Genomic DNA, 26221 nt, shown 5'->3' on the forward strand with positions numbered 1-26221 from the left:
GCCTCCTCGCCCCGCCTCCCGCTAACCGAGCGCTCAGCCTGACCTGGAAGCAGACGGGCTGAGCCGAGCTCTTCCCGCCGGCTGCCCACTGTGGGGTCGCTGAACGCTCGAAGCCCCAGCCCCAGCCCTGTCCCAGCGGCCCGGGTCTCCCGCTGCGCGCCGAGGTGAACGGTGAACAGCCGCCGGCGAGGGGGTGCGGCAGAGAGCCTGGCATGTTAGGGCGGCCCTCGCGTCTGGGAGCCTGGTGGCGAGTGAACAGATTGTCACTGGGGGCCGTGGCTGAGCTGCCTGTCTTTGCTGCCCCCCCCGCACGGATGCCTGTTTCGAGACACTTGGCTCCCTGGTGTGACTTGAGAGGGACAGATGTGGGCCTGGTGCTCACTGTTCTTTTCTGTAAATCCTCTCTTGGGGAGGGACTATCCAGCGGGGTTTGGGTTCCCTTGTGCCCTTTGCATTGAGCTGCACAGCTCATGTACTGTGCGGTCTAGGGAGAGAGCCTAGCATCTCTGTGGGCCGAAGAGAACAAGGTCTTTGTACGACAGAACTGCCGGAAGCTTGCTGGGCTTGCTTCTCCCAGGACAGGAGCTGTGCTGCATTTGTAGCTTTTCAGGCCACACAGGGACAGCTTAGCTGTGCTCTGCACGCCCCACTCTGGGTCACTGTGTCTTCCCTGCTTCCTTGCGCTGTTTGTCTGACCTTTGTTTTCTGTGCTCTGCTCCTTTCTAGGCAGGATGAGCATGTTCTGACATGGCATTGCAGTGCAAGACTCAGACTCTTCAAGTGGTAGACACTGAATACAGTGCAGATGCTGTGGAGTGGTGCCCTGTGGAAGGCTGGCATAGCATCCTGGTTTGTGGCACCTACCAGCTAAAGAAACCTGATAGAAAGGTAAGTGATAGAAATGATAGTATTAGGAGGGCTGATTGAACAGCAGTGACATAGGCCAGTCCTGACCTCTTATGCATTGTGTGAACTGAGTTCAGCTTCCTTGAGTTTTCAGATTGCTGCTACCCCATTCTCAGCAGTAAACTGCACAGATGTGAAATCTTGTTAGGACACAGCATAAGAGATTAAGAGCCTGACCTAACCCAAACTCGCAGATTCAGACAAGCCTGAATTCAGGGAACTTTCTTCCCAGATTGAAACTGCTTAGCTCACATCCACTTCTGACTTGTATTATGCATTTGTCTGCACTGGGAGGTGGGGTAGTTCCCTTGAAATGTATCTCATCTTCTGATTGCTCACCGACTCTGTGTGCATGCTACTATCACCGTGCTAAGGCCTGCATATGGGAAAAAGACTCAAAATTGAGTGAGACAAGCAAACTATCAAAGTTGTCAGCTGTAGAGAATGTGGAAGGCATTTCTGTAGCATAAATATTTTCTATAGCCTCAGTAAAAAGCATACAAACAAAAAATCAACCCCTCAATTGTGGAAGGATAGTTGTGCTCTAAAGTGAGGCTTATGCCCTGTAATGAGGGACAGTGAAGAAACTGATTAAATACATCTCTGGTTGTAGTTTTGGGATTTTGTGTTGGTCTTTTCTTTGTTGCTACTTTTACTGAAAATAGAGAATCAAAAATAAAAAGAACTCTGGACTGGTTAGAAGAAGTCCTCTGGGTTTGCTGCTTGTTTCCGGTATGTGAATAACTGTAAATACAGTGTTGTGTTGGTCATCGGGTTGATGCTGGAACCGTAGGGAGGGGTCCACCCATGGGAGTTCCGTAAAGGATCTGGCCCTTTATATTGTGCTGATCTCTTGTAATTTGGGAATGTTTAATTGTGTGTGTGACAATGTATCCCATAATGCTTTATGGGAATATGACATAACGAGTATGTTTTATGCTACATGTGCCATGTAACATATCTCTGTAAAGGTTATGGTTTACTGACTCTATTCATCTTATTTGTACACATATATCATTTTTGTACTTGAAGTTATGAATATTGACTGTATGCTTGCTTGATTTCTAAAGCCTTGGCTACACTTGTGCGTTATAGCTCAATAAAGCCGCCAAGAGCGCTCTACCTCACTCCCCCGTCCACACTGGCAAGGCACATAGAGCGCTCTGACTCCGCGGCTGGAGCGCTCCTGGTACTCCACCTCCCTGGGAGGAATAACGTTTGTTGCGCTGTCAATGGAGCGCCGCAGCACCAGTGTGGACACCTAATGCTCTCTGATTGACCTCTGGAAGTGTCCCACAATACCTGTTTTAGCCACTCTGGTCATCACTTTTGAACTCTGATGCCCTGTCCTCAGGTGACCAAGTGTCAGACCCGCCCTTTAAATTCCCTGGGAATTTTGAAAATCCCCTTCCTGTTTGCTCAGCCAGATGTGGAGTGCTCTCAGTGCATCTTTCCAGGTGGCCATGCCTCCATGTGCCAGGCGATCCCCAGTTTGGAGCAATGGCGAGTTGCTGGACTTCATCAGTGTTTGGAGGGGGGGGGGGGGGAAGCTGTGCAGTCCCAGCTGCGCTCCAGCTGTAGGAATTATGATACCTTCAGGCACATATCAAGGGCCATGATGGACAGGGGCCATGGCTGGGATGCGGTGCAGTGTCGGGTTAAAGTAAAGGAACTATGGAATGCCTACTGCAAGCCCGTCAGGCAAACGACCACTCCGGTGCTGCCCCCACAACCTGCAAATTCTACAAAGAGCTGGATGCAATACTTGGGGGCGATCCCTCTTCCACTGCAACGACCACCATGGATGCTTCTGAGCCCAGCACAGCAAGGTGGGGGAGGAGGGGGAGGAATGTACGAGCAGTGGTGCTGAGGTGAGGGGAAACACCCCAGAATCCCTCGATGCAAGCAGCCAGGAGCTCTTCTTGAGCCAGGAGGAAGGCAGCCAGTTGTGGTGTCCGGTGCTTGGGGAAGGACAAACAACAGAGGAGGTTCCTGGTAAGCGGCTTTCTTTTCGGAAAGGAAATTTTTAGGTACGGGCTCTTTAGGCGAGGATGGGGGACCATTGCTGCACGCAGGCAAGCTGCGTATGGGCCAGGACGGAAGCCGCATTGTAGGAAAAGACCCTCCGTTGCTTCTCTGTTCACCCTCAGCAGCGAGATATCTTCCAGTACGAACTCCTGTGGAGGATGTTGGCACAGTGTTCAGTATAGGTTTCTCTTGCAACTGTTGGCTCTTCTCAAGGCACAGAAACCCAGAGGACAGTACAGCCATGAAACAATCAGTCCCCATGGACCCTGTGCTTGCTTACCATTTCTGGGGCTCCCATGGGTTATGTGCGCTCGTTTTGGGACAGGCAACATATGATTTTTGTGATTGCCCTCCTTAAGTGCGAGGGAATCGTTGCTCTGTCTGGTGTGTACAATGCTGCCTCTGTTAAGTGTTGCATTTTGCAAGAAGTCATGCAGCAGTCTGTAAATGAGAATCGAAAGGCACAGACGTGGAGGGAGAGCGAAAGGAGAATCCGCCAGGAAAATGCAACGCACTGGCAGCAAAGCATGGAACGGCTGATTAGCATAATGGAGCGCCAAGCGGACTCTATCCAGGCACTCGTCGCCATGCAGGCAGAACACCAGTGCACTTGCCCCCCTGCAGCCCTTGTCCCAAAACTCTTCCTCTTGTGCCCCCATGTCCCCTCCAACCCAATTTCCCCAACATCTGGGTTCTTACCACCCCCAGCTGCCTCCTACACCCATAGCTTTACCACCCACCCATGAAAACTACGACCCTTATTCACTGCATTCAACCCCCCTCAACATGCCTTATAGCCATCCTAAAGTGCAGCACTCAGTGCACAGCACTCCAGACAGTATTTTAGAGTATGAAATCAGGATATACTGAAGCCTATGAGTGAACCGGTCCCCACCCCACTCCCTTGTCCTTTTGGTAATTCTATGTTACTTTGTTTTATTTCAATAAATGAATTTTTTTTTCAATAAATGGAGTTTTTTACTTTGAAAACATTCTTTATTAGTGCATAAAGCAAAATATACCTTAGCCCAGGAAAGCAACAAGCACTGCAAGTCAGTGTACCAAACACAGCCACTACACTCAACTCCCGTGCAGAGCACTAGACATTACTGGTGGCTTTCAGCCTCAGATTGCTCCCTCAAGGCATCCGTAATCCTTGCAGCCCCACGCTGGGCCCCTCTAATAGCCCTGCTCTCTGGCTGTGCAAATTCAGCCTCCAGGTGTTGAAGTGTGAGGCCCATGCCTGAGTGAAGCTTTCACCCTTCCCTTCACAAATATGGAGGGTACAGCACGCGGATATAACCACAGGGATGCTGTCTTCGGCCAAGTCCAGCTTCCCATAAAGAGAACGCCAGCAGCCCTTCAAATGGCCAAAAGCACACTCCACAGTCATTCGGCACTGGTTCAGTCTGTAGTTGAACCATTCCTGGCTGCTGTCCAGGCTCCCTGTGTAGGGTTTCATGAGCCACAGAATTAAAAGGTAAGCAGGGTCTCCAAGAGTCACAATGGGCATTTCGACTTCCCCTATGGTGATCCTTTGGTCTAGGAAAAAAGTCCCAGCTTGCAGCTTCTTGAACAGGCCAGTGTTCTGAAAGGTGTGCGTGTCATGCACCCTTCTGGGCCAGCTTGCATTAATGTCAATGAAATGACCATGATGATCCACAAGTGCCTGGAGAACCGCGGAGAAATACCACTTTTGGTTATCCTACTCGGAGGCTAGGTGGGCTGGTGCTAGAATAGGAATATGCGTCCTATCTATCACCCCACCGCAATTAGGGAAAGCCATTTGTTCAAAGCCAGCCACGATGTCATGCATGTTACCCAGAGTCACGGTTCTTCTGAGCAGGATGCGATTAATGGCCCTGCAAACTTGCATCAACACAATTCCAACCATCGACTTTCCCACTCCAAACTGGGTAGCAATTGATCGGTAGCTGTCTGGAGTTGCCAGATTGCAATAGCCACCTGCTTTTCCACTGGCAGGGCAGGTCTCAATCTCGTGTCTTTGTACCGCAGGGTGGGGGTGAGCTCAGCACACAGTCCCATGAAAGTGGATTTTCTCATCCAAAAGTTTTGCAGCCACTGCTCGTCATTCCACACTTGCAGGACGATGTGATCCCACCACTCTGTGCTTGTTTCCCGAGCCCAAAAGCGGTGTTCCATGGCGGAGAGCATGTCTGTGAATGAGACAAGCAATTTCATGTCTTATGCGTTACGTGACTCGATATCATCGTCGGACTCCTCACTGTCACTTAGGATCTTAAGCAGTAACTCGACTGCCAAACGAGGCATGCTGGCGAGACTCGTCAGCATGTTCCGCAGCAGTTTGGGCTTCATTCCCGCAGACCTGCACAGAAACTGTTGAAAGATGACGCCAATTTTAGACGGAAACACAGGGATTGCTGGGATGTGAAACAATGCATCATGGGGCGCTGGGACAGGATCCAGAATGCCTTGCACTCCATGCCCCCTTCCCACAAGCCACAGCGCCAGAATGAGAAGAGGGGCTCTATGGGATAGCTGCCCATAATGCACCGCTCCAAATGCTGCTTCAGGTGCAACGAATGTGGTCACACCAGCAGGCTTGCAGCTGTCAGTGTGGACAGACTGGAGCGCTTTCTCTAGTGCACTCTCCGAAGGCTGGTTTAACCCAAAGCGCTTTACATCTGCAAGTGTAGCCATGGCCTAAGTAAGTTTTTTGTGAGGCATATGATCAACTTCTTTAGAAAGGAATTTGCAAAGTTAAGTGCCCAGTCAAGAGGCACTTAAGGAACAATGCATCTTCGAATGCTCCAGTCCACATAAGAAGTCTTCCTGGAGAGATACAAGATACCATGTGGACAATGGCTTCTGCCTGTAAAGACTGTGAGTCATGCATGGACACGTGACTTGCCCAGGTGACTCCAGAACTCCATCTTGGAGCTGGACTTTGCATAGGAGAGAGGAGGGGGTCTCTACCCACAAGAGAGAGTCTATTTTAGTCCGTGGGAGACCCCTCCATGTGGTCTTCAGCTGGCTAGAGAGAGAGCCTCCCCACCCCCCACGGATACCCGAAAGAAGCTGGAACAAAGGGGTGTGAGTGATTGCTGGATCCGGACTAGCAGGAGACTAGTCTGTAAACAGAAGCTTACTGGAACGAATGAGGTGTTGTTTGCATTCAGTTTCTTAGACATAGACTTGTGTGTTTTGTTTTATTTTACTTGGTAATTCACTTTGTTCTGTCTGTTACTTCTTGGAATAACTTAAATCCTACATTCTGTATTTAATAAAATTACTTTTTACTTATTAATACATACTCTGGGTAAATTAATACCTGGGAGTGGGGTGGGGAACAGCTGTGCATATCTCAATCAGTGTTATAGAGGGCGAACAGTTTATGAGTAAAACAGATTTATTTGGGTTTAGACCCCACTGGGAGTTGGGCATCTGAGTGTTAAAGATAAGAACACTTCTGTAGCTGCTTTCAATTAAGCCAACAGCTGTTGGGGATGTGGTTCAGACCCTGGGTCTGAGTTTGCAGCAGTCTAGTGGGTCCTGAAGTCCTAAGCTGACAGGGCAGGAAAACGGGTAGAAGTAGTCTTGGCACATCAGTTGGCAGCCCCAAGGGGGTTTCTATGAGCCAATCCATCACAGTGTGTCTGATATTTTCATGTAAAGTGTGGTTCTACTCGGAAAATCACTGTAAAATTGTCACGGTGAATTTCACATTTGCTGTCTCCTAGTGACTTCAGATACAAGGTGCTTGGTTAATATATAAAAAGGTGTGTGGTGGTTGTTTGTCTGCTTCTCCCTGCTAGCTGTACAGACTCACTCTGAGAGCTGACAGTGAAGCTGGGCTCTTCCTATCTTTTTCATGACCACCAATAATAAAGATCCTTTGGGCCAAATTATGCCTTCAGTGACACCTGGCTTTCATTGGCTTTCAGTGGGTTACTCCGGTGTGGCTGATTAAAGTTGGGTAACAATTTTGGTGATTATGTCCAACATGGAATAGATCCCAATTCCTCCTTTCATAGTTTTGTTAGCTTTGAAAGATTATTAGAAGTAAAACACAACTAAAAAAACTACAGTTAAAATTAGCAGCTCTGAATCCCTAGAGCTGTCAAAACTGCTGAGTAAGTAGTGACCAATTTTACAGTCACTTTTTTTTCAAAGTGGAACAGCACTTTGAATTGCTTTCATCAAGTGACAGGGCATTACCCTCTTCACTTGCATACTCTCGTATTGAAAACCACTTCCAGTGCACCCTCCACATAAACTATCAGAGAGGTAGCCGTGTTAGTCCGGGATCTGTAAAAGCAGCAAAGAATCCTGTGGCACCTTATAGACTAACAGACGTTTTGGAGCATGAGCTTTTGTGGGTGAATACCCACTTTGTCAAATGCATGTATTCACCCACGAAAGCTCATGCTCCAAAATGTCTGTTAGTCTATAAGGTGTCACAGGATTCTCTGCTGTTTTTAACATAAACTATGTTCCTGTCTGATCTTGAGAACTAAGCAGTGGACTTGTGTGGGAGACTTCCAAGGAATGCCTAGGTGATGCGTGATGCTCGTTCAATAGATGGCATGCTTTTTTCTGAGTCAGTCTTGAATCAGTGCTCCAGCTTAGTGTTAAGAAGAGCTGAGCTGTGCGAGGGTTGCCTTTCTGAAAGGTGCAATACAAAGGTATTGAACAGCAAGTACAATAGTGCTCGTGGACTGGTTATTGCTAAAGAGCCCATGGCCCTTTTCATAAGCCCTTGTTTCCTAGCCAAATATCAGCTCACTCTGCCTCCCTATATTCCTTCTCAGTTAACTAAATATGGGAATCTAATACTCCTTTCTGCCCTAAATCGTTGTTGAGTGTTGCTGAGGGCTGTTAAACAGTTGCAGAGTCCCATCCCAGAGCTGGGTGAAATGATACAGTTATCCCTTACCTGCCTCCTAACAGAGCTTGGGGCCTGATTTTTCAGAGTTGCTGAGGATGTGTAGATATCATTGGCTTTTCCAGGAGTGGTGGCTGCTTGGCATCTTGTAGTGACTTTCCCAAGGCCCTACAGCAAATGATTGGACAAGTGACCAGGAGGAGTATAAAAATATTGCTCAGGCATGCAGGAGTGAAATCAGGAAGGCCAAATCACACTTGGAGTTGCAGCTAGCAAGAGATGTTAAGAGTAACAAGAAGGGTTTCTTCAGGTATGTTAGCAACAAGAAGAAAAGTCAAGGAAAATGTGGGCCCTTACTGAACGAGGGAGGCAACCTAGTGACAGAGGATGTGGAAAAAGCTACTGTACTCAATGATATTTTTTGCCTCAGTCTTCACAGACAAGGTCGCTCCCAGACTGCTGCATGGCAGCACAGCATGGGGAGGAGGTGACTAGCCCTTTGTGAGAAGAGTGGGTCAGACTATTTAAAGCTGGAGCACCAAGTCCATGGGCCGGATGCACTGTGTCCAAGGGTGCTAAGAGAGTTGGCGGATGTGATTGCAAGCCATTGGCCATTATCTTTGAAAATGCATGGCCTCCGGGAGGTCCAGGATGACTGGAAAAGGCTAATGTAGTGCCCGTCTTTAAAAAGAGAAGGAGGAGGATCCAGGAACTAAAGGCCATCAGCCTCACCTCAGTCCCTGGAAAAAATCATGGAGTAGGTCCTCAAGGAATCAATTCTGAAGCACTTAGAGAGAGGAAAGTGATCAGGAACAGTGAGCATGGATTCACAAGGGCAAGTCATGCCTGACTAACGTAATTGACTTCTATGTTGAGATAACTGGCTGAGAGAATAAGGGGAAAGCAGTGGATGTGTTGTTCTTGACTTTAGCAAAGCTTTTGATAGCGTTCCCACATATTCTTGCCAGCAAGTTAAAGAAGTATGGGCTGGTGAATGGACTAAGGTGGATAGAAAGTGGCTTATCATCGGTCAGCGGGTTAGTGATCAATGGCTCCATGTCTAGTTGGCAGCCGGTTTCAAGTGGAGTTCTCCAAGGGTTGGTCGTGGGCCAGTTTTGTTCATATCTTCATTAATGATTGGAGGATGGCGTGACCCGCGCTCTCAGGAGTTTGCAGATGACACTAAACTGGGAGGTGTAGTAGATATGCTGGAGGGTAAGGATAGCATCAGAGGGACCTAGACAAATTGAGGATTGGGCCAAAAGAAATCTGATGGGTTCAACAGGACAAGTGCAGAGTCTTGCACTTAACGAGGAAGAACCTCATTCACTGTTACAGACTGGAACCGAATATCTAGGCAGCATGTCTGCAGAAAAGGACTGAGGTTACAGTGGATGAGAAGCTGGATATGAGTCGACAGTATGCCTTGTTGCCAAGAAGATAATTGCATTTTGGGCTGTTATAGTAGGGCTTTGCCAGCAGATCGAGGACTGTCATTGCCCTCTATTTGGCATTGGTGGGGGGCTCATCTGGAGTACTGTTCCAGTTTTGGGCCCCACACTACAGAAGGATGTGGAAAAATTGAAGAGTCTAGTGGAGGACAACAAAATGATTAGGGGCTGGAGCACATGACTTATGAGGAAGGCTGAGGGAACTGGGATTGTTTAATCTGCAAAGAGAAAATGAGGGGGATTGATAGCTGCTTTTCAACTACCTGAAGGGATTCGAAGAGGATGGATCCAGACTGTTCTCAGGTGGTAAGTTGATTTGACAGAACAAGGAGTAATGGTCTCAAGTTGCAGTGGGGGAGTTTTAGGTTGGATATTAGGAAAAACTTTTTCACTAGGAGGGTGGTGAAGCACTGGACTGGGTTACCTAGGGAAGTGGTGGAATCTCCTTCCTTAGAGGTTTTTAAGGTCAGGTTTGACAGTGCTCTGGCTGGGATGATTTAGTTGGGGATTCATCCTGCTTTGAGCAGGGGTTTGGACTAGTTGACCTCCTGATGTCACTTCGAACCCTGATATTCTATGGTTCTTTGTTGTTGTTAGAGCTGGGAACTCAACACAGTAAGTGCTGACTCTGTCCCCTGCTCTGACTAGTAGAACTTGGTTTGCTTTCTGACAGGGTCTTTGAGGCAGAAATGTTACAATATATGAAGGAGGTGAGAAAATAGCCCCTAAGCTTACAGACTTCCTTTTCCCTTGTTCGATGCAGCCTGGTGTAAACCCCAGTGAGAGTGATGAGCCCCACACACGTCTTGGTCGCCTCTACATGTATCACTACAGTGAAGAGCAGCCTTTCATCCCACTGACTGAAATTCAAAGGATTGAAACTGCTGCCATCCTAGACATCAAATGGTAATGCTGGCTAGTGGGGTGGGGACATCAGGCTCCTTTGGCACTTGTGGCCAAGGGTTACCTGTGCCTGGACTGCTGCTGTAGGTATTCTTTCTCTCCAACTGCCAGTAGCTTCTAGTGCAGTAATGAATAAGCAGCTTCTGGTGATCACAGTGCTGTACAAGGTCTCTGCTTTTAGTTTAATAACATTTGTATTATTATTCTGTTCTAGGATGAAAAATATCAGTAAGGCACTGCTAGCTCTCAGTGTGGGCATCCCACACTTAAGCTGTGCCTGCTGCTTATCCAGCCTGGGGGCAATTCTGTTTGTGCTTGTGGAACCAGGGGAAGCAGCAGGATAGACAGTAGCAGCTGGGGGTGCTAGCTCTTCATTGGCTGTGAAAACTAGTTTTAAAGCTATGACTCTTAAAAATAATTACTCCCACCCCCCCACGTGCGCGCACGCACGCACTCACACACACAAAAAGGGCAGCTGAAGGGAACAGGAGCAATGCAAGTTAAGGTAGTTGCAGGTAGAGAGTATGCTGCCTGGCTGACACTTGTCAAAGAACTTTAGAAAAAACAATCAAACAATATAGCTCCTCCTTCTGGACTGTTTTCTTTTCCTCTAATGCAAGACGTGGCTTGAGTTCAAGACCTCGTTGTCAATTACTCTTCCAGGTGCCACATTTCCGTCGCACAACATCCCATGTTGGGCATTGCAAATGCCAAGGGAACTGTGGAGCTCTGCCACCTGACTGGAAGTGAGGTAGGTGACTGGGATGAAAGTCATTAATGTAAATTCCTTTAGCTTCATTGGTCATGTACAAAGGCTGTGGTGTTACTGAAAATGGTGTCAAAGGCCACGTCTACACTACGCGCGAAAATCGATTTTAGATACGCAATTTCAGCTACGAGAATAGCGTAGCTGAAATCGAATATCTAAAATCGATTTACTTACCCGTCTTTACCGCGCGGGATCGATGTGCGCGGCTCGCCATGTCGATTCTGGAACTCCGTTTGTTTTGGTGGAATTCTGGAATCGATCTAAGCACGCTCTGGGATCGATATATCCCGTCCAGATCAGACGCGATATATCGATCCCCGAGCAATCGATTTTAACGCGCCGATACGGCGCGTAGTCTTGACGGGGTGAAAGGCTCCATGGTGCTTTCAGTGACTCCAGGGCTAATGTGTTCACTTTACAAGTGAGGGGTTTTTTTTGTGTATGTGGCATTTTTCCTAAATGCAAATGCCAACAATTTGTTCCTAATATCTGGGAGTCAAGCTTGCCTCTGTCTATCTGTGAAGACTGGACGGTGAGGGGAGAAACGGAGAAGGGGTAGGGAAATTAGAACAGACAGAGAGCCTGGGGTTCTTCAGTTGCTGGGGAGAAGAAACAACTGTTGAAAGAGCAGTTGGTGAGATAGAACTGTCATAGAAGTTCAAGTATCAGGAGGCTCACCAAATAAAGTTTTGAGGAGGAGGCATGGGGCATTGTTAAAGGCAGCATAGAGATTGAGTGTGAAGAAGGGACTCTGTGAGGAAGAGGTTTTTGATGACTAAATGGCAGTTTCAAGGGAGTGGAGAGAGCAGAAGCCAGCCTAGAAGTAAGTTAGGACACTGTGGCTAGATGGCCCTCTAGCCACAATGAGGTTTGAAATAGAGGAGCTGCTGGGATGGATAGTTGAGGAGTCAGTGAGTTTAAGTACAGGAAATGGGAGGCACCTTATGTGGATAGTAGTGCTTGTATCTGGCACTTCAATGGCTTATATGTTAGGATTTTTCTCTCCTATAATGCTAAGCATCCTAAAATTCTCCAGGGTATGAACCTACAGCATCCATGGAATGCAGCCACCTGTGGGGTCCCCCAGTGAGGGGTGAAAGAGCAGTTAGATACTGTCTGTGTGGTTGTTTCTGTCTTCCTGATTTTGATCGATTTCCTATTCTCTCTAGTAGAAGAACAGCTGCATGTTGGAGCCACTCTGCAGTGCTGATTTAGGAGCACAATGCATTGCTTTGTCTCTGGACTGGTCCACAGGACGGGAGCAGTGGTGAGGAGGGGAATAAGTATGGCAGTGTGTGTGTGTGTGTAAAACACTTCCACCGTCCCTGCTCTCAAGAGGCTTAGAATTGCCTTTGAGGCTCCTTCATGCAGAGACGTTTGCTGTGGGGTCTCTGCATATGAACCATTAACAAGGAAATGCCTTGGCAGCTTTAGGGCTTGTGTAAAATCTAAACTCAACTTAGTCTGAGCCCCAGTAGTCTCCTGTAGTGGGGAAGCTGAGAAACTCAGTCTAGAAGTGGCTGCTCTTCTGTCTTCTCCCAGAGTTGATTCCAGGAATGTCCTCACCATGTAAAATTAGTTAAATGTCACCCTCAGGCTGAAGGGAACTGTTTGTTTTCAAAGTTAGGCGGAAAGAGAAGTGTGGATTGAACACAGGGCTGGGAACCAGGGGGAGTTCTATAGTTGACATTTTTTCACTTAATTTGGAATAGTTTTTTAATTGCTTGTGTCCATTATACTGTGTCTGTGCACACTGTTTAATGAATTGACAAAACTTCTGGCCTTGGGCAAGTCCCTTTGTATATATCTTTTGTTCTCCATCTTTAAAAAGGGATAACCACTATCTGTGCTGATTCAGAGGGGCATCCCTGTAAAGTCTGTCGCTGCTGCTTAATCACTTGGGAAGCAAAGGCCTTCTACCTCCCATGGGGCTGAACATGCAGCATCTGCAGCATTCCCAGCCCCTGCAGACCCAGTGAGTGGGAGAGCAGTGTGGGAAATTGCCTCACAGGACAGATGAGACATCTTAATGAGTGTTTCAATAGCGTTTTGAAGCTTATAGGATACTAAAGACCTTATTTCAATTAATTGTCCCAAATCAGTATGAGATGATCATTTCCTGTTTGAGAGCAGGGAGCTGGGATTGTGAATATTGCTGTGCTTCCTGTGCAGTGTAGACTGAAGATGAGATCCAGCTCTTAAGAACAGGGGACTGGTGCACTCTGCAGATGCCCAGCATTGGTGTCTGCTTGGAAGCCTTGCTCCCCTAGTGTTGCTCCATGTCTATGTTAATAAACAGATACTCATCATTTGTGTGTTAACTAGTCTTTTCAGGGTGTAACATGGCTGCAGGTGTGAAGGAGAAAGTCACTGGATTAAATGCTGGGACATGAGTTGTCTTAAACGTTAACATGTCTGTCTGTCTTTCCTGCTGTAGTGGTCACCCACTGAGAGTAATCAGCAGTGATTCAAAGGGGAAGCTGAACCTACTGTCAATAGATGAGTCTGCTCCTTCCGTGCACATTCTCAGCCAGTGGAAGGCTCACAACTTTGAGGCCTGGATTGCTGCTTTTAATTACTGGGACACAGACATTGTGTATTCAGGTGTGAACACTAAAAGCCTTTTCTTGGGGGAGGGGCAGGAAAATATCCTATAGATACGTGGCTATCAAAATACCCATTTCCATGGTGGCAACTTCTCTTTTCCCTCCTACCCTTTGCATGTGCATCATGATGACACTTCTTGCTGCTGAACCAGCCAGCTGACATCTTCTCAGTGTTTGTGCCATTGCTTGGAAAAATAATCCTTGAAGGAGTGACTGTAGGAAGTTGTGGATATTGAAATGCCCACCCTGACTGTTCATGAGCCAAGAGGGAATAGTACATTGTAATCAGAACAGGAAACTGAAGTGAGGGCTCTGGGGTTCTAGTTCCAGCTCAGCTGTTGACTTAGAGTTTGATCTTGGCACATCACTTCACTTCTCTGAGTGTTGATATCCCCATTGTGAAGTGGAGATAGAGATTCAGTTTACGTTTGTGAAGTGCTCTGAGATGCTTGGAAGAAAGGTGCCAAATAAATGTTGACTACTATTTATTTCCATTTAGGTAGGGTTCTTTCCAACCCTTTCCCCTCCCTGATCCTACCTCACACTTTTGGATGAACTGAAATCTTTGTAGTACACGGAACAGCTCTGCCCTTCATTCCATTGAAAAACGCAAGTCCTGCTATGGTCTTCTGAGTGCAACAGCAGTAAGGGCATTGTCTCCAACTCTAGTCATGCTCCAGAGCTGTCAAATCTCAGCTTCTTCTATGGTGCACTGATTTCCCAACTAGTGTTAATACAGAGACAATCTCTCCTTGTACAGGTGGAGATGACTGCATGCTGAGGGGCTGGGATACCAGGTGCTGCCCAGAAATGCCTATCTTCACCAGCGAGAGGTAACTAAGCCACTCAGATGGCCATAGAATTATGATGCATGATTGACTATGACTAAAAAGTGACAAAGAGTCCTGTGGCACCTTATAGACAAACAGAAGTATTGGAGCATAATACTTCTGTTAGTCTATAAGGTGCCACAGGACTCTTTGTCGCTTTTTACAGATCTAGACTAACACGGCTACCCCTCTGATACTCGACTATGACTAAGTATGTTCTCTCCCATAATTCCAGTTAAATTTAAATTTCAGCTTTTAACCATTCAGGGCATGACATGATCTTGTCCATCTGCGCCCTTTGTTCTCTTAGAGATGTCTCTTAGAGGAGAGTCTATTGATGAGGATTCCTAGGTTAGTCAGGAGGAGAGGATGGGAAGAGGATAAGTATGGGCCAGATCAGATGAGAAACATCCTATAAAAAAGAATCGGACACATCAGAAAAGGGCAGACAAATAACACTGCTCTACAGCCAAAATGCTTCTGAAATAATGTAGTCAAACTTTACTAATTCTGGGTCACTGAGAAATGAAAATGATGCTTAAATTGTGATTGGCTCTAGTCTAGCTTTTGGGCTCCAGACTACAGCAGTGGAATCTCCTGGCAGGTGATGTTAGGTTTCCATGTTCCGTGACTGTCAAAAGGATCTTGTCCCATTCTTCTTCATGAAGGTGATCTTGTAGCCTGCAATAATTCAATGGTGTGTGGCAGCCTCAACATCGTTCATGATCCAGATGAGTGGAGACTGTTCATTGATCATCGAAGACGAGTCTTAAAGCTGGTTTGCTGCATAATGGCAATGTTTGCATCAATTCCAGTTGGTCATGCAGTCATATGAAGGAAACCTATGACACAACATGAAACAACTTTTGAGGTGCATAAACTATGACACATCAGTGCAGCTTTGTGGCCGATTTGAAGTTGTGCTCTCTTGCTTGTCTGCAGCTGGATACACAAAGTACTGCTGTTCTTCTCTGCGAATGGGGATAGTTGTGCAGAGATTCCCACTCACTCAAGAAAGATTGGCCACTCTGACAGTCATTGAGCCTGGGAGGAAAAGTGTTCAGCATCCACCACTTGTTGAATCAAGGAAGATTTTGTTACCCCCTTACACATCAAGCTGGGTCTGATGAAGAACTTTGTCAAGGCCATTGACAAAACACAACAGCTTTCAAATACTCTGTAGAGAATTTCCAAGGTTAAATGAACTAGATAAAGGAAGGTGTCTTTGTTTGGTCCTCAGATTCGTGAACTCTTGACGATGATGCATTTGACTATGCACTGCGTGGCAGGGAAAGACGGCATGGAAAGCCTTCCAGTTAGTGCAATAAATTTCTCGGAAACAAGGCAGACAACTACAGGTTGTTGGTGGAAAACCTCCTCAGGCATACAAAGCCTTGGTTGCAAGATGTCACTAAAGACTACATTTTTGCACTCTCATCTAGATTTTTTCCACTGAACTGCGGAAGTATGAGCGACGAGCATGGCGAGCGATATTCATCAGGAATTGCAACAAGGGAAACGCTATCAGGGCCAAAGGGGCCCATCAGTCTGCAGACTATTGCTGGACAGTGACAAGAGATGCTCATTTAATGAATACAAGAGACAAGCCAAGAAGCGCGAGTAGACACTGAATAGGTAAACTATGTACATTAATAGTTTTTTTGCCTTTTGTTTCATATAATTTTATTATATAACCCTTTTGCTGATTTTAATGTTTACATAAACAGACAGGTGAAATATTATCATGATTAAAGCAACCATCAACCCATGAAAACCTAGGTTTACAATTTATGATTAAAACTCTACTATCTACACATATACATAGACATAAAATGTAAAAACTTATATATCTTTAGAAACAGTAGCCAATCCGTTGTTTATTGTCATAGTTTGAATATCAGCACATCAAAGTACATAATAAATACCACCTTTTGTCTCTGAAGCGGGACGTTCTCAAAAATTGTTAGACCAGTGTAAACAGTGACCAAATTTTTAAAGTGCTTGTACACAAATGCTAGAAGTCTAAATAATAAGATGGTGAACTAGAGTGCCTATGAATAAGGAGGATATTGATATAATGGCATACAGAAACCGATGGAATGAGCAATCAATGGGACACAATTAGTCTGGGGTAACAAATATTTGGAGGACAGAACAGGTCGTGTGGAGGGAGGGAGGGAAGTGGCACTATATATGAAAGAAATGTAGAATCAAATGAAGTAAAAATCTTAGCGAATCCACATGTTCCATAGAATCTTTAGGGATAGTAATCCATGCTCTATAAGAATAGAACAGTGGCTTCCATTATCAACCAGCTGACCAGGACATTGATATGACTATGAAATGCTAAGGGAGATTAGCGAGGCTATCAAAGGGGGGAGGGATAGCTCAGTGGTTTGAGCATTGGCCTGCTAAACCAGGGTTGTAAGTTCAATACCTGAGGGGGGGCCACTTAGGGATCTGGGCAAAATCAGTTACTTGTCTGCTAGCAAAGGCAGGGGGCTGGACTTGATGACCTTTCGAGGTCCCTTCCAGTTCTAGGAGATAGGTATATCTCCAATTATATATATCAAATAATTCAGTAATAGTGGGGGATTGCAGTTATCCCCATATTGACTGGGTACATGTCACCTCAAGACAAAATGCAGAGGTTAAAAATTTCTCAATACTTTAAATGATGCTGCTTGGAGCAGCTGGTACAGGACCCACAGAGGAGAGGCCAATTTCTCGATTTAGTCCTTGGAGTGCAGGATCTTGGTCCAAGGAGGAACTATAATAGACTGCTTGGAAAAAGTGACCATATTATAATAAATTTAACATCCATGTGGTGGGAGGAACACCTCAACAGCCCAACACTGTGGCATTTAATTTCAGAAAGGGGAACTATGCAAAAATAGGAGGTTAGTTAAACAGAAATTAAAAAGGTACAGTGACTAGAGTGAAATCTCTGCAAGCTGCATGGGCTTTTCAAAGACACCATAATAGAGGCCCACTTAAAATGTATACCCCAAATTAAAAAAATCAGTAAAGAACTAAAAAGAGGCCACCATGGCTAACAACCACTGTAAAAGAAGCAGTGAGAGATAAAAGGGCATCTCTTAAAAAGTGGAAGTCAACTCTAGTGAGGTAAATAAAAAGGAGCATAAAACACTGTCAAATTAAGTGTAAAAAATGTAATAAGAAAAGCCAGAAGGAATTTGAAGGAACAGGTAGCCAAAACTCACGGTAATAACAAAATGTTTTTTACTAATCAGAAGCAGGAAGCCTGTTAAGCAACCAGGGGGCCCTGGACGATTGAAATGCAAAGAGCACTAAAGACGATAAAGTCATTGCAGAGAAACTAATGAATCTTGCTTCCAGTCTTCATGGCTGAGGATGTTAGGGAGATTCCCAAACCTGAACTGTCCTTTGTAGGTGACAAATCTGAGGGAATTGTCACAAATTGAAATGCCTTAGAGGAGATTTTGAATTAATTGATAAACTTAACAGTAACAGTCACATCTCTCTCTCATTCATGTGGCCACTTCAGTTCATTGCTTCATCCAAATGATAGGATGACGAGACACTTCTGAATGTGTGATTGCCTCTTAGATGCTTTTTATTAACTTGGTAATAACTGTATCCTGAGCTAACAGGTCTGTGATTGAGAAGGCTGTTTGTTGCCGCAAACAACCTCCAAACCAGTCCGAGCACAGTTACTGCCCAGTGTTTAAGTGTGAGTTATAGCCTGCACTTGTGTTCAGGCCATGTTACACAGGACTGCAGTCAGATTCTTGGTTCTGCCACTATCTGGCTGTACGACCTTGGGCAAGTCACCTAACCTCTCTGTGAAAAGGGGATAATACTTCATGTTGGAAGGGGTGATGAGGATAAACTGGTTCATATCTGTGCAGCACTTTGAAGTTGAAAAGTGCTATGATTGGTTAGTGCTAAACTCTTATTACCTGATCACTTAAAATGTGCTCTCCACCTCATAGAATGGAAGGCCAGATGTTCAGTGGGGACAACAATCTGCCATAAAAGAATATAGGGTATAGGTCTTGGCAATTGTTGCATTTTCAGTTTCTGTGTGAGACTGCTTTCATGGTGCCTCTCCTCTGAGTCCTATAAGAGCTGCATAGGCATGCTGATCCTCTTTTCCCCTCCAATGAGCTGAGTGAAGATGAGGCTATAAAGAGGCTATAGAAAGTTGATGGGGAGAACTTCCTTTTTACCATTGCCTCATATCTTCTTGAAGGTGTCTGAATCTTTTTGTCGTGTGAAGGAGAACGGTAATCAGTAACACTGGGGGTGGAATAGGGGAATTCTTCTTGACTAAATTGTCAGCACTGGAACAGCTAGCAGACAAGCTACCTGAAACTGGGCTTTGCAGCTTGATTTCCACTTATTCTTCTTTTTAGCAGAAAACACTGAGGAATGCACTGTTGTGTCATCCTACATCTTGCATAACTCCTTGGCTTATGGAGCTGATTGGTCAAGACTCTCCCCAAGAGATTCCTTGGCTGCAAAACAGGACCCACTTTCTGCACCCGAGTTGTCTGAGGGACCAGTGGCAAGTTCGGATCAAGGAGGCAAGAAACTGGATCTGCAAATCCAGAACCTGAAGATAGTTTATGAATCTCCTACAGCTACTTTTGATGTATTGTTAGACGAGGAGGGTGAAGGCACCATCTCCCAGCTCAGACCAGAGAGTGGTTCTGATCCTCATTCTCAGTGTCTTGATGGAAGGGGATTGGACATCAAGCGTGATCAAACTGAATTAGCAAAGGCTCAGAGAGAGAGCAGCATCCTAGCGACTTGTTCATTTTATGATAACATCCTACATGTTTGGAAATGGGAAACCAGTCAAATCAACCCTTCAGAGTAAAATATTAAATATTATTCCTAGTCTGAAAACACGATTTCACTCAAACAGCCTTGAAAAGTCCCTCTCTCTCTAATGTCCCAGAGGGAAAGTATAGGAGACTTTTTTTGTATTGAGAACGGTATCTGCAGCCTATGCCCAGTATAACTTCTACTGGGGTTTTTCCAGTTTTATTGCCTGGGAGCTCATAGCTCCTGAATTTCTGAAGACCTGTACTGTTAAATTAAGGCAACTACATTCTTAGTGTTTTGTGTTTAACTCTGACTAARCCAAAATGAATAGTCTCCTGCCTTTGCTGAGGGACATAGTAAAACGTGGGTGCTTCTACTTGGCTGTCCTTTACTGTTGTGATTCAGAGTGACAGTGGTGCATTTCAGGGGATGCTTCTTTAGGCATGAAATATATGTCCCTTGACAACTAGTCTGCGTTTGTAAGTCTTGCCTCCTCATAACTTGTAGATAATGCTTAATCTTCTGGATGTTAAATCAAGCCAGTTGTTGCCTCCAACTCTGGAAGAATTTGAATGCATCTCACTTGATGTGTTAAAACTAATGTGCCAAAGGGCTCTATAATGGATGGGACACCGAGGGTTGAGAAGGGGACATAGGTTTGCAGTATGAAATGACAGCAAAATGGTCCACCATGCAAATTTGGGCTGCGTATGCAGAGGCCTCACAGTACAGGGAGGGGATAGTCCCTCTCAACACAGCTGATGATCAGATGATGGTCAACACCTGGGCCTCTCAGTACCAGAAAGATATTGATACATTGGAGAGAACTTGGAGAGGAGCAATAAAAATTGATCAGGGAGCTGAAGGGACTGACTTGTGCAGGAAAAATAAGAGCTATAGGAAACATGTTCAGCTTTCCTAAGAAATATGGGGGGATATAAAGCTACCAAGATTCAAAAGGTGTAAATGCTAAGTATGGAGCAGAATTAGTATGGTACAAGGAACTGGGATAAAAAGATGTGCCCATCCATAATGGAAAGGAAATTGAGGCAAAATTTAAGCTAGATAGAAGAAAGAACTTCCTGACAAAGCTCTGTTGGGCTCTAGAATGCTTTTCTCCAAGGGAAGTGGTGAAAAAACCTTCACTGGACTAAATGCTAGAACAGGGGTAGGCAACCTATGGCACGTGTGCCGAAGGCGGCACGTGAGCTGTTGTAAAGTGGCACTCGCACTGCCCGGGTCCTGGTCACCAGTGCGGGGAGCTCTGCATTTTAATTTAATTTTAAATGAAGCTTCTTAAACATTTTGAAACCTTATTTACTTCACGTACAACAATAGTTTAGTTATATGTTATAGACTTATAGAAAGAGTTCTTCTAAAAAGGTTAAAATGTATTACTGACATGCAAAACCTTAAATTAGAGTGAATAAATGAAGACTTGGCACACCACTTCTGAAAGGTGGCCGACCCCTGTGCTAGAAAATATCCTGCACTTGCCTCTGGGAAATGGAGAGACCTATTAAATTCACCAGTTCATCTCAGTCTGGGATTGTTTTGCCTCCTGTCCTCTCTGCGCCCTGCACTAAAATGGTAGAGGTGGGTTCTTCTTAAAAGAAATGGATTGATGGAGACCAACAAAACTCCCAAGAGTAACATCTGCATTTTAAAATGACTAAAGACAGGGCAGCTTTTTGCTAAACTTTTATTTTCTCTCTCCTCCCATCCTTTTACATTAATTTCTTTTGTAGTTGTGTTTTACTAGACATACCCTACAATTAAAACCGTGTGTACCACTTTTCAACTAAGCTCTGTTTATAATCCTGATAAGACACTGTGGTGTATTGTTAGTTACTACTTGGGGAACTATATCAACCTCTCTGGCATGCAGCTATTTTGCAGAAACCCATGCCACATCATGCCATAAATTTGTTCCTCTCTGAGTCTTGGAATTGCTGCCAATGAATACTCTCCTGCTGGAAAGCTGCGTGGCAGGAGTATTGCTCTTAATAAAGCTCAAGACGCACATGGGCACTAGCAGAGTTTATATTTTCTAAGGCCAGAAGGAACCAATCTGATCATGTAGTGTGACCTTCTCTGTAACAGAGGCCATATAAATTGACCTGAATTAATTCTTGTTTGAACTAGAGCATATCTCCCAGAAAAACATCAATCCGGATTTAAAGATTGCCACAAGTCTTTTTCATGGTCACTGCTTCTCAGGATAGAACCCCTCTGCCTGTCAATATGGCCTAGATATAGGACATTACATTTGGTTATATTAAAATGCATTTTGTTTGCTTGTACTCAGCTTACCAAGTGATCCAGATCGCTCTGTGTTAGTGACCATTTTGTTCAGTATTTATCACTCCCCCAACTTTGAGTCATCTGCAAACTGATTTCAGTTTCTTTCAGATCATTGATTAAAATATGTTAAATAGTATAGGGACAAGAACTGATCCCTACAGGACCCCACTAGAGAGACAACTGGATAATCAGCTGAACATGAGCTCCGAGCGCAACGCTGTGGGCAGAACGGCTTATGCGATTGTTGGATATATAAACAGGCAAATCTTGAGTAGGAAAGTTACATTATCTCTATATTTAGCACTGGTGCAACTGCTATTGGAATAGTGTGTCTGGTTCTGGTGTCCACAATTCAAGAAGGATGTTAATAAATTGGAGAGGATGCTCAGTGATGATTCCCTGTTTACATTTATATTTTGAGACCTGTCAGTTAGGCAGCTTTTAATTAATTTAATATATGCCATGTTAATTTTGCATTGTTTTAGTTTTTAATCAAAATATCATGTGCTACCAAGTCAAACACCTTACAGAAGTCTATTACATCAATGCTATTATCTTTATCAACCTAACTTGTAATCTCATTAAACAAAAAATTAAGTTAGCTTGACAAGGTCTATTTTCCATACCCCATGTTGCTGGGTATGAATTATATTACAGGACTCAATAAATTAAGAGGGTATCATCTGTTCCATTATTTTATCTGGAATTGGCAAAAGGACTACTCTCTTCCTGTGTACTGCAGTACAATCACTATCCCGGGGTTTAAGGCTGTCCTTAACTCCTTATTGTAAGAAGCTTTGTTGCAATGAAGGTCGCCATAGAACTCTCCAATTTTGAGAAGAAAAGAAACTATCTTCTTACTTTGTGCACTCTTTCTTGGTCTCCATTCTCCTGATGCATGCTGTTCCTCTGCAGACATTCAATGGGCGTGTGCAGCATTCAGTGCAATCCACACCGGGAGTATCTTCTGGCTACAGGAAGGTGAGTTATCTCTAGATGCTCTTACCTGACATCCCTCACCTGCCTCATTATTTGCAGTCCATGGCTGCTTCCCCAAAAGCTCTTGTGGGAAGAGGCTGACATCAGTGGAGTGTGGTGGAAAGTGCATTGCATCCTCTTTATTACTTCTGTGCACAATGCACTAAAATTCCTTTGCTGGTCTGTGCATGTTTATTTGTGGTGTGTGTTTCCAGCTATGACGAACATGTTCTCCTATGGGACACCAGGAATATGAAGCAGCCATTGGCAGACACCCATGTTGAGGGTGGAGTTTGGAGGCTGAAGTGGCACCCAACACGTGAGCACTTGCTGTTGGCTGCTTGCATGCATAATGGATTCAAAATCCTTGACTACCAAGGAAGTATGGGTGAGTGTTCAATAGAGCAGGAAAGGATGTTCTTTCCTCTCCTCCACACACTGCTGTTCATCTTTCCTGACTACAGATGGAAGGGAAGGCCAATGGATGCTACTGCACTGAATAAATGGTAGAAATATATTGTCAAGAAGTCTAGCTGTTCAATTCACTTGTAAGAACTCCTTGCTTGACATGTGTACTCCTCTATACTTCCCCTGATGGACCAACAATTTTATTGTACCATTTTGGAGTTGTCTCGCCAGTCATAGTGCAGGGACACTGTGACTACTGATTTGTACTACTGTAACTAGTTTTCAATCATATTACGCAAACCCTTGCATTCTGGCATGAGGGTGGTAGCCATTCATGTGGCCACTTCAGTTCATTGCTTCATCCAAATGATAGGATGACGAGACACTTCTGAATGTGTGATTGCCTCTTAGATGCTTTTTATTAACTTGGTAATAACTGTATCCTGAGCTAACAGGTCTGTGATTGAGAAGGCTGTTTGTTGCCGCAAACAACCTCCAAACCAGTCCGAGCACAGTTACTGCCCAGTGTTTAAGTGTGAGTTATAGCCTGCACTTGTGTTCAGGCCATGTTACACAGGACTGCAGTCAGATTCTTGGTTCTGCCACTATCTGGCTGTACGACCTTGGGCAAGTCACCTAACCTCTCTGTGAAAAGGGGATAATACTTCATGTTGGAAGGGGTGATGAGGATAAACTGGTTCATATCTGTGCAGCACTTTGAAGTTGAAAAGTGCTATGATTGGTTAGTGCTAAACTCTTATTACCTGATCACTTAAAATGTGCTCTCCACCTCATAGAATGGAAGGCCAGATGTTCAGTGGGGACAACAATCTGCCATAAAAGAATATAGGGTATAGGTCTTGGCAATTGTTGCATTTTCAGTTTCTGTGTGAGACTGCTTTCATGGTGCCTCTCCTCTGAGTCCTATAAGAGCTGCATAGGCATGCTGATCCTCTTTTCCCCTCCAATGAGCTGAGTGAAGATGAGGCTATAAAGAGGCTATAGAAAGTTGATGGGGAGAACTTCCTTTTTACCATTGCCTCATATCTTCTTGAAGGTGTCTGAATCTTTTTGTCGTGTGAAGGAGAACGGTAATCAGTAACACTGGGGGTGGAATAGGGGAATTCTTCTTGACTAAATTGTCAGCACTGGAACAGCTAGCAGACAAGCTACCTGAAACTGGGCTTTGCAGCTTGATTTCCACTTATTCTTCTTTTTAGCAGAAAACACTGAGGAATGCACTGTTGTGTCATCCTACATCTTGCATAACTCCTTGGCTTATGGAGCTGATTGGTCAAGACTCTCCCCAAGAGATTCCTTGGCTGCAAAACAGGACCCACTTTCTGCACCCGAGTTGTCTGAGGGACCAGTGGCAAGTTCGGATCAAGGAGGCAAGAAACTGGATCTGCAAATCCAGAACCTGAAGATAGTTTATGAATCTCCTACAGCTACTTTTGATGTATTGTTAGACGAGGAGGGTGAAGGCACCATCTCCCAGCTCAGACCAGAGAGTGGTTCTGATCCTCATTCTCAGTGTCTTGATGGAAGGGGATTGGACATCAAGCGTGATCAAACTGAATTAGCAAAGGCTCAGAGAGAGAGCAGCATCCTAGCGACTTGTTCATTTTATGATAACATCCTACATGTTTGGAAATGGGAAACCAGTCAAATCAACCCTTCAGAGTAAAATATTAAATATTATTCCTAGTCTGAAAACACGATTTCACTCAAACAGCCTTGAAAAGTCCCTCTCTCTCTAATGTCCCAGAGGGAAAGTATAGGAGACTTTTTTGTATTGAGAACGGTATCTGCAGCCTATGCCCAGTATAACTTCTACTGGGGTTTTTCCAGTTTTATTGCCTGGGAGCTCATAGCTCCTGAATTTCTGAAGACCTGTACTGTTAAATTAAGGCAACTACATTCTTAGTGTTTTGTGTTTAACTCTGACTAAGCCAAAATGAATAGTCTCCTGCCTTTGCTGAGGGACATAGTAAAACGTGGGTGCTTCTACTTGGCTGTCCTTTACTGTTGTGATTCAGAGTGACAGTGGTGCATTTCAGGGGATGCTTCTTTAGGCATGAAATATATGTCCCTTGACAACTAGTCTGCATTTGTAAGTCTTGCCTCCAATTCCAGAGTTGTGGGTGGGTGCCACCTTTCTTTGTCCCTCTCTCCCAACAAAATCCGCCCCATCTCACATCAACCAAACCTTGCTACTAAATTACATATGCACACTGTTACATAACCACAAAATTTGGATTTGAACGTTCAAGGGAGTTTTATATGGGTGTTTGAATACAAGCATAGGTCACTGGCTTGTTTTGTAAACTGTCATATGCTGTGAGGACATGCTGCACAGGGAACATGTTTATCGTGACTTTGGATACAGAGAAATTCCTTTTAGAATGAAATCCCAGATTGTCTCAGTGTACATGACAGAACAGATTGCAAGTGAAGTTGTGTAGTGAAAAGTGTCTTAATCATGAGCATTCTGCTGTGGCTGCATATGTGTAATTTTACACCTAATTTACTGCATGAGTACAAGTTGATTTTCAGGTTATCACTTGTCAACAAGCACCACTTGGTTCTGCATGATCACACAGTGAATCTCATTGTATATTAGTGCTTGCAGCAAAGAAACCTTTTAAAAAAGCAAACTCTGCAACAAACCCATATCCAGAGAGTGAGACCTATAATATGAGACTAGGGTCAAATCAGGTTTAAAAAAAAGATATGCAGGTTTTTCAGCTTAAATCTCAAAACCCTCAAACTCTGTTGGTAGCACTTCCTGATGTTCTTTAAAAACATAAAATTATTAATAATGCAATCCTAAATAGGATGTCTCCAGAATTCCTTGAGGTTGCCCTGTTGGATTTTTACTATGAAATACCAGTAAGGCACTACATTAATGGGGCACTACCCGGGTGTTCCTGATTACTATCAACCAAAAACCAGCTTAAAATAACTTCTAGGTTGTATGGTTTTTCTTTGAGGATCTTAATGAATCATTAGCCTTGAAGGGAAGAAACACCAGCAGCAACTATAGTTTTTGTAATAGTAAATACTTACAGCTATTAAAACAATGTACAGATCTTAATGCACAAAACCTTGTTTGAGGGTACCATGTGTATTTTGGAACACCTCTTATTTTGAGTGCTGTTTTATGGAGATGCATATCAGCATTGTGAACAAAAGTTTTTGTTAAAATTAAAAAAACTATTTTTGGATGTTTCTAAAATAAAAAGTTTAAGTGAGTTATATCTCTCTTCTTATTTATCAGTTGAAAAGTTCCAAGGAAACTCAAATATATTGGTCCTGTTCTGTGGTATCTGCTGCTGGATTGCACAGACAGTTCA

The 26221-nt window shown here is 44.5% G+C and overlaps 1 protein-coding gene across 2 annotated transcripts; it reads left to right on the forward strand.

Moving 5' to 3' along the window:
* The first annotated feature begins 23 nt into the window (after positions 1 to 23).
* DPH7 (diphthamide biosynthesis 7) lies at positions 24 to 26119 on the forward strand. Of its 2 annotated transcripts, none has more exons than XM_075060532.1 (10): positions 24 to 164; positions 727 to 888; positions 10016 to 10158; positions 10819 to 10906; positions 12097 to 12191; positions 13362 to 13528; positions 14291 to 14363; positions 22395 to 22460; positions 22673 to 22845; positions 24086 to 26119. In XM_075060532.1, exons 2-10 carry the CDS (start codon positions 748 to 750, stop codon positions 24550 to 24552), a joined length of 1413 nt encoding a protein of 470 aa, XP_074916633.1. In that variant the 5' UTR covers positions 24 to 164; positions 727 to 747; the 3' UTR covers positions 24553 to 26119. The 2 variants fall into 2 exon arrangements, with proteins under 2 accessions (XP_074916633.1, XP_074916634.1); XM_075060533.1 differs by having other exon boundaries at positions 57 to 164; positions 24089 to 26119.
* The last annotated feature ends 102 nt before the right edge of the window (positions 26120 to 26221 follow it).

The sequence above is a fragment of the Chelonoidis abingdonii genome, chromosome 24 (assembly GCF_003597395.2).
Source record: "Chelonoidis abingdonii isolate Lonesome George chromosome 24, CheloAbing_2.0, whole genome shotgun sequence".
Lineage (NCBI taxonomy): Eukaryota > Metazoa > Chordata > Testudines > Testudinidae > Chelonoidis > Chelonoidis abingdonii.